Source organism: Melanostigma gelatinosum (assembly GCF_949748355.1).
Source record: "Melanostigma gelatinosum genome assembly, chromosome: 14".
Taxonomy (NCBI): domain Eukaryota; kingdom Metazoa; phylum Chordata; class Actinopteri; order Perciformes; family Zoarcidae; genus Melanostigma; species Melanostigma gelatinosum.
Genome location: NC_136647.1, coordinates 5,228,071 through 5,236,637, shown reverse-complemented (window position 1 = coordinate 5,236,637; position 8,567 = coordinate 5,228,071). Strand labels below are relative to the sequence as shown.

The 8,567-nt window shown below is 41.3% G+C and overlaps 1 protein-coding gene across 2 annotated transcripts in view; it reads right to left on the bottom strand.

Annotated features, from left to right (window-relative positions):
* Positions 1–767: 767 nt before the first annotated feature.
* Positions 768–8,567, bottom strand: part of LOC306787765 (hexokinase-4-like) — a 17,802-nt gene continuing 10,002 nt past the window's right edge. The window contains exons 8-12 of one of the 2 annotated variants that reach the window (XM_079283028.1): positions 6,455–6,554; positions 4,345–4,528; positions 3,837–3,992; positions 3,326–3,559; positions 768–2,837 (exon numbers count right to left, since the gene is read on the bottom strand). In XM_079283028.1, the coding sequence (XP_079139154.1) occupies positions 2,636–2,837; positions 3,326–3,559; positions 3,837–3,992; positions 4,345–4,528; positions 6,455–6,554 (876 nt within the window). In that variant the 3' untranslated portion in view covers positions 768–2,635. Of the gene's footprint in view, positions 2,844–3,325; positions 3,560–3,836; positions 3,993–4,344; positions 4,529–6,454; positions 6,555–8,567 lie in introns of both variants that reach the window. The other variant, XM_079283027.1, reaches the window with a different exon arrangement.

The window sequence follows — 8,567 nt, the reverse complement described above, 5'->3', positions numbered from 1 at the left end:
AGTGAAGCACACTGATGACATTTTTCCCAAGAAATGAAATCGCACAGTGAAACACCTTGGACGTTATAAAACCTGATGAATCATTTTTGTCTTCTTCAGTTTAATATTAGATCAATATTAATGGACTTGCTTCTTGTGCCTTTACAGATTCCACCAGGATTTAAGGATGAAAATGGATTCCAAGCCGAGTTATTTAATCATGCTCGTGGTATTTAATAATGGGACAGGCCATAACTAAGTTGACTTAGAAATCAGAGGACTGGGAAGTCTTAGTGCACTAATTGGACTTCATAATTACATAATATGCCTAACGTCTGTGCAATACATCTTTTTCCCTTAAAAATTATAATTTTATTAGTTTTGCAAAATTTACTGCAATTTGCACATTTATATGCATTTTACTTTCATGTTAGCACTTGTGTTTAACATTTGTTTTTGCACTGTTTGTGTGGTTTGTTCGTGCTGCTGCGAGACATGCGGATATCCCCCCAGGGATAAAGGGAAGTAGAAGTAATGCTGTACGTATGTAATTAATGGAGAAAGTAAGTGAGTAAAGTGGGAAATAAATAAGTAATAAAGTAAGTAAAGAACAAATAATAATACAGTAAGTTTAGTATTTTGTGACATACTTAATGGCTTTTTTATGACTTTTCTGGACATACTTCCATCCATCCTTCCATCTTGAGAACATTTTTATTCATGTACCACACTTCAGTTCATTGAAAACCGACTTAATTAATATTGATCTTAATCATCCTGTGCAAGAACAAACAAACAAAGTAATTCCAGCAGTAGCAGTGTTAAAAGGACAGTTCAGTTTCTGGCATTTATTATCTGGAACATTGCGAGGTGAGTGTTGAGGACAGAGATCTGTCACCACTGTTAAAGATACTGTTGGGATAGTTTGCTGCCACCGCACGACATGCAAGGACATGTACAGAAAACAACATTTATTTTTGATTTCCCTTTTTGAACTTGGTTTTGCTGGTTGATGACCGCTTGTCTGTTACTGCTTATCAGCAATCACCAGACTGAACTTCGACACTGATGTAAAAGTGCATTCAGCTGCAGTTCTGCTCACAGCCACTGGAAGGCAACTCCCAAGAAAACATCTCTGGCTGTATTCAGTTTCTTGGATAATCATCTTATTCTCTCAACAAAAACATTGTTCTCCACATGAATTCAAACTCTTAACTGCAAATTAAACACAAATGTACTAACAACAAGATAAAGCATTATAGCTGCAGAACAGGCTTTAAACAAGTACATTTATTGGCTGTAAACAATGACGTGAACACCGTTAACTCTGTCATCACTTCCGCTGTAGTTTGCACTGTTATCACCAATTAGCTGCCGGCTAACTGCCGCCATGTTGAGAGCCGTTGAGAGGCAATTGAAATGCTCCCAATCTCTGATCTTTTGCACCTTTAAAACCATCCATCAGCATCACTACAGACAAACAAGTTGTACTGCCTTATGTTAGAACAATGTCCCTTTATTTCACCTTTCAAACAAAAACAGTGAGATTTTTAGCAACTTGAGAAAACCTATATATTGATATATACATATACATATATATATATATATATATATATATATATATATATATATATATAGACATACATACATATTATATACACACTGTATATACTGTATATACACATCTGTTCAAGACTCCAGTTGTGACGAACTGTAATTAAAGCTGCAGTGTTGCAGCAACACCTGCTGTGAATTTACCCAAAAAAGTTGCCCCGTGTATCACTGCAACAGGAAGCTGGACGGAGCAGCAGTAACTTCTTAAAGCAGAAGAAAAGAGGAGCAATGGGAAGTAACAGACTTAAAGTCCACAGCCACCACGAGGCATGTTTTGTCCACTACAGTGCAGGAAAACCACTGAATGGACGTAACAGCACTAAAAAGCTTTGCATTGTGCCGACAGTAAAAAGCGGCTTCCTCTTCCCTCAAAATACAAGAACATTGGTCGACTGCTGCTCTTATGCAGCAATATGCCCATGCTCTGATTGGCCCGTTTGGAATCCATCTTTCTTTTCTTTCTTTCTTTAAAAAGTGCAAATTCCTCAAAGAGTGCAAACCCAAGAAAAACACATTTCCACTCACCCTAAAATCTATAATTCTTAGCTTATACACATATATTTTCTGTATTTAATGTCCTCTACTGTCTCTGTAGCCACTTAAAAAAGTTAAAAACTAACTGTGAAAACGAGATTTTCGGCTGTAATAACCTATATCTGCCTTCTAGAAGTATGCAAAACTGATCTTTTTCTATTTTTTAGATTGTTTGATGTGTTGATCATTGTTGATCATTTCCTTTTTTTCTCTCTTTGGGTAAAAGGTGCACTGTGGAGTTTTCTAACAAACGTGTTGAATGTATTTCCTTCCTCGTGCAATACATTTCACATCCTGCATCGTTTACATCAATGTTTACTAGTTTACTTTGCTGAGCACCACAGAAATAGAAGACGAGTAGAACGGCCATGAACAAAACAGAAAGAAATGAAAAAAGTAACAAGTTTGACTCACTTATGTACAACGTTAACAACTTGGTTTGATGAGATGTGAATCCTGGCTTTTAAAAAACTGAAAATATAGTTGTGCACCATCTGTATCCCCCTCTCTATTGGCCTTCCTCCTCCTCCTCCTCCTCCTCTTCGTCGTCCTCCTCACCGTCGCTCTCCTCCAACAGGCGGGATTGGTGAGCCAGCCGCTGCGCCACGGCCGTTACCATGGCAGCGCCCTTCCCGCTGCCGTCCTCCGAGACGAGGAAGGTGATGTCACATTCGGGGGCGAGGAGGCGCACCGTCGCCCGGAGCTCCTCGCTGAAACTACGGGAGGGGGGAGGAGAGAGGAGGGGAGGAAGGAGGGAGGGGAGGAAGGAGGGAGAGTGAATGGGAAGACAAGAGACAATAAAATATATTAAACAAGTAGAATATATTGGACACTGTCGTGAGAAAGTGTCTTCTGCAGAAATGTTTTGTTAAAATGATGCTGACGCTAAGGAGTGAATGGGACTTTTAAACTGTGAGATGCTTTGATTTGTGACATTCTCACAAAGACAGGAAGTGTGTTCACACACACATAAATATATGATTTCATATCTCCACAAAACTGATCGTCCTCCTGGTTCATTTGTTTGGTGGGCGTTTTCCTCTCATCACCTCAACTCAATGATAGTTTGACTTTTTTGGGAAAACCCAAAAAATACAAAAAATGTATGGAAATTCTTTTTTGAATTTTTGAACTTTTACATTTTTCTTGCCAATGTTTCATTTCACGGCATCTGTATTTTTCTCACAGTGCTTCTTACGTGGGGTGTTTTCTGTAGACCGTCCCGTCCACCCCTACAGTGGTCTTCAGACGGTCCAGCCGGCGGTTGACCCGGATACGGTTGGCGAGGGTTGCGAGGGCAGCGCCGCACAGACGAGCGGAGCGCGAGGAGACGGCGTCACAAACCAGACGCACCACGCAAGAGTCGACCAAATCCCAGTTCAATCCCAACTTGGTCAGAATGTTCTGCGTGTTTTCCAGACCGTCGTCCTGCCTGAACCACAGACACAGACGGGAAGTAAAGACGCACAGATTAGTGCTCAACTCTGCCGTTCTGTAAAATGTTCTGAAATTGGTGTAAATCTATAATATTCTGTCTCAAATAAAAGCCTGGTTGTTTCTTAAAGTGAGGGAAATAAATCTCACCAAAAGATATGAAATGACTGAATATCTCATTGAAGAAATAAATGAATCCAGATCAGAAGGTTTATGACTCCAGATGACAAAGACAACGTGGATGATTGAATTGAATAGATTTATCGGACACTCACTCCTCAATCTCAGAGATGAACTTTGTCTGAAATGCCTCTGGGGTCAGCAGCGCCTCCGATGTCTGTCCCTTAAACAGCAGCTTGTCCTCCGTCAGCCTCACCAGCAGCAGCCGAACGATTTCTCCCAAATACATGCCGCTGATCATCTTCTCAAAGCTTCAGAGGAAAACAAGCACAGAAAGAGACAAAAAAAGCATCTATCAGAAAATGGGTAAAAAACACATCAAATAAAAAAAAAGTAAAGATTTGATTTCAAACAGCATGCTCTTTTGCATTTTCTTCTCATTTCTCTCTTGATTTGTTGATTTTGCAGTTCAAAACCCAAAGATTTTAAATTTAGAGAAAAAGCAGTGAATCATCACTCAAGTGAGAAGCTGGAAGCAGACAATTATTTGGCATCTGTTCTTGACAAATGACGGTTGATGTATATTTAAAACTTGTTGTACATTGTCTGTTGTTCGACTAATTCTGTTTCAGGTCTGAAAACAGTTTGACCCGTCGGACTCACGTGTGGACGCCGGGGTTGATGGACGTCTCGTCCACCACGACGTCAAACTCCGTCTGGATGTCTTTCAGAGAGCCGTCGTCTCCGAAGCCGCCCCACTCTGTGTTGATGCACATCCGCCCGTCCTCGCCCTCCACACGCCTCACGTTCTTCATCTCCTCCATGTAGCAGGCGTTGGTTCCCGTACCTAAAGAGAGAAGAGAAGAGAAGCACACAGCCGGCATTCATTACAGCACACATAATCTGAGCATGTGGCCACGCCTGAGATTTAAGTATTTGAAGCGTGGAATAATAACACTGGAATTCTGCATTCTATGAATGATTTTCTTTGGTCTCATTATTTTCTGAATAGACTCAATTAAACAATTTTCCTTATCACAAATAAACCCAGATTTTTGGATGTTGCAACATCAAATCTGGGTGAGGTTTATTAAAAGTCATGTGCTGTGTTGACTCCTCTGAATTTTAATCCAACCCCATCCTCACTCAGCTCCACTCATCCAGTGGAATATCTCAAGATTGAACGTATTGAAGAGGGCTTCGCTGCCCTTTAGGCCCGGGTCAACTGGAAAATTAACGATTTAATCAATCAATCTTTATTGTCCCCAAGGAGGCAATTTTTCGTTGTCTTATTATTATTCATTAGAATTCAATTCTTGCATTTTGCAGTCTTGTGAGTGCGATGGTTATTAATTCATGTTATTTAATTCAGGAGACGGTGTGCATTGGGATCTGCCGCAGTGATTTAAAGGAACAGTATGTAGGGTTTAGTGACAAATACAATATTCACAATTATCTTTTCATTTGTGTACAATTACCTGAAACTAATAACTTTTGTGTTTCTGTCACCATAGAATGAGCCGTTTTATATCTATAAACAAAAACAAACTGACGCTAGCTCTAGGGAGAGCGTTTCGTGTTTTTCCGTTACCTGAAGGCCACTGTGTTTCTCCAACACGCTTGGAAAGGGAGGAGTGAGCGGAGGAGTATTCAGCTGGATGCAATCTACAACCTCACCACCAGATGCCACTAAATCCTACACACTGCTCCTTTAAGGGATTTGGAGATATTGCGGCTGATTGTACGTTAACGTCAAACACACCACAACCAAACCTTCCTGCTTTGTCCGACACACACACACACACACACACACACACACACACACACACACACACACACACACACACACACACACACACACACACACACACACACACACACACACACACACACACACACACACACACACACACACACACAGGGGGTTGGTGTCATTATTTCCCGAGGGAAAACCGTTTGCTTCATATTGCAGCGCACAAACTAATTAGAGCGAAGAAAGGAGCTACAACACGACCCTCATTATATCTAATAATGCTGTGGAGTGAGTCTCCTGTTCACCAGGTGCAACAAATTATGTCTCTGAGGTATAAAATAGTGTGTTCTGTAAGGCTCAGTAACATCCTCCTGGGTAATGTGGACTTCAAACAATACCAGTTTCTGCACCACCAGGGCTTATGGGAAATGGTGTTTGTTAATATATACTGTATACACTGTAATGCTACATTGTACTTCTACTTCACCACATTCTGGGGGCCAATATTGTACTTTTTTACTCCCCTACATTCATTTAACAACATTAGTTACTCAGAAAATATGAATACTGAATATAAATCAACTAATAAATCTTTATATTAAAATAAGCTCCACCTGAAGTGACGAACACATTAATGCATCAATAATATCCCGGTTCAGTACTTTAGTAAAATCAGCAAGACTACAGTGTAGAAATACTTTGTTACAAGCACTAGAAAACACAAGTATTAGCATCAAAATATACTTAAAGTACCAACATTTTAATGTACAACTTCAAAATTATACTTATACTTGAAATGAATGCATTAAAATGTTGGTATTTTAAGTATATTTTGATGCTAATACTGACATATTTATACTTTGGAAAAGTTTTCTAGTGCTGTACTGTAGTGCTTGTATTCATACAATGTAGTATTGCTGATTTTAAAATAATATTTAAAATAAAATCCCAAATATGTTTTGAGGTCAGGTTCATCTGAGGACATGGTGACGTTGTTTACTTGTTAAAATAAACGGTTACCTATGATCATGCCGATCTCACAGCTCTGGTCTCTGTATCCGCAGCTCATCATCGTGCCCACTGTGTCGTTCACCATGGCAACTGAGCCTATATCATAGTCCTAGAGAGAGAGAGAGAGAGAGAGAGAGAGAGAGACAGAGAGAGAGAGAGAGACAGACAGACAAGAGAGACACACAGAGACAGACAGACAGACAGAGAGAAAGAGAGAGACAGACAGATAAGAGAGAGAGACAGGTGTGTATGTGCTTCCTATTTATAATCTGTATTCCAAACAACCTGCCTACACACATTTTGTGCAAAGAGAAACTGCAGAATGTCACATTGGTTCTATTGAGAGTCTGAGACAAGAAACAACATGGAACTACATGTACATCCATAAGCATCGGTAGAGATAAAGGACCACATGATGCTGCTTCACAGCACTGATTAAAGATGTAGAGGAGCATTCTGGGAAACAAAAGCAGGTTGGGCAGCATGACACTTACAGCATCCTCCAGCTTCTCATTGGTTCAAGTGCATCTGAACCCCCAAGATTCTTTTGTTCTTTGTGTTTTTCGGATGGATTTGACAAGAACTGCAACTAACCATTATTTTCAGAATCGACTGATTGTTTTCTTGATTAATAAGCAACGAAGCATTCAGTATTCAGTCATATTTCAGTCATGTTCTACGACTTCTCCAGTGCCTTCAACACCATCCAGCCTATGCTTCTGAGGGACAAGCTGGAGCAGACCGGGGTGGACCACCACCTCACCGCATGGATCCTGGACTACCTCACCAACCGTCCACAGTATGTGCAGATACGAGAGTGTGAGTCAGATCGGGTGTCCTGCAGCACAGGGGGCCCCACAGGGAACCGTTCTGGCTCCATTCCTCTTCTCCATTTACACCTCGGACTTCAAACATAACTCTGCCAACTGCCACCTGCAAAAGTTCTCTGACGACTCTGCAATCGTCGGCCTCATCTCCGCCAATGATGACAGAGAATACAGGGAACTAAACCAGGACTTTTTAGGATGGTGCCAGCGGAACCGCCTCCACATCAACTCCAGCAAGACCAAGGAGCTGGTGGTGGACTTCCGCCGGGGCAAACGCCCTCCTCCGACACCGGTGAGCATCCAGGGACTGGACATTGAGGTCGTGAAGTCGTATAGGTACCTGGGTGTGCACTTGAACAATAAACTGGACTGGACTGACCACGCTCACGCTCTTTATAAAAAAGGACAGAGCAGCCTCTTTCTGCTGAGGAGACTGAGGTCTTTTGGGGTGCAGGGAGCACTCCTGAAGACCTTCTTCGACTTCATGGTGGCATCAGCCATCTTCTACGGAGTGGTCTTCTGGAGCAGCAGCATCGCGGCAGCTGACAGGAGGAGACTGGACAAACTGGTGAGGAAGGCCAGCAGCGTGCTGGGGTGTCCACTGGATACTGTGGAGGTGGTGGGAGACAGGAGGATGATGGCGAAGCTCTCATCCCTGATGAGCCACACCTCCCACCCCATGCAGGACACTCTGAAAGCTCTGCACAGCTCCTTCAGCCACCGGCTGATTCACCCCCGGTGTCTGAGGGAGAGGTACCGCAAGTCCTTTCTCCCCGCTGCTGTCAGGCTGCACAACAAACTGCTCTCGGTAGACCACGAACACGCTGAACACCAACACTTTGAACACTCTGAACACTTTAACACTTTAATTCATTCACCTGGTGCAATATCTTATCTAATCCGTGCAATATCCAATACGTTTAAGTATTTACCTGATCCGTCTGTATATATATATTTTGTATATACTGGTATATTTAATACTCTTCTTTGCTGTCTTATTTTATTACTGTTTTACTGTTTAGTTTATTATATTACTTGATTTTTATCTTTTATTTTATTTACTTGTGAGCAATGCTGCTGTCATCCTGTAATTTCCCCACTGAGGGACCAATAAAGGATTATCTTATTTTATTTTATCTTATTTTGTATTGGACTGCAACTGATGATTATTTCCATTGTGGATTAATCTGCTGATTCTGCTCATTAACTGATTGTTTGGTTTGTAATTCTATTGCATCGTTGTCTATTATTTATTTAATCTCTTTCATTTTGTTGTTTGAATCTGGCTCTGTGAA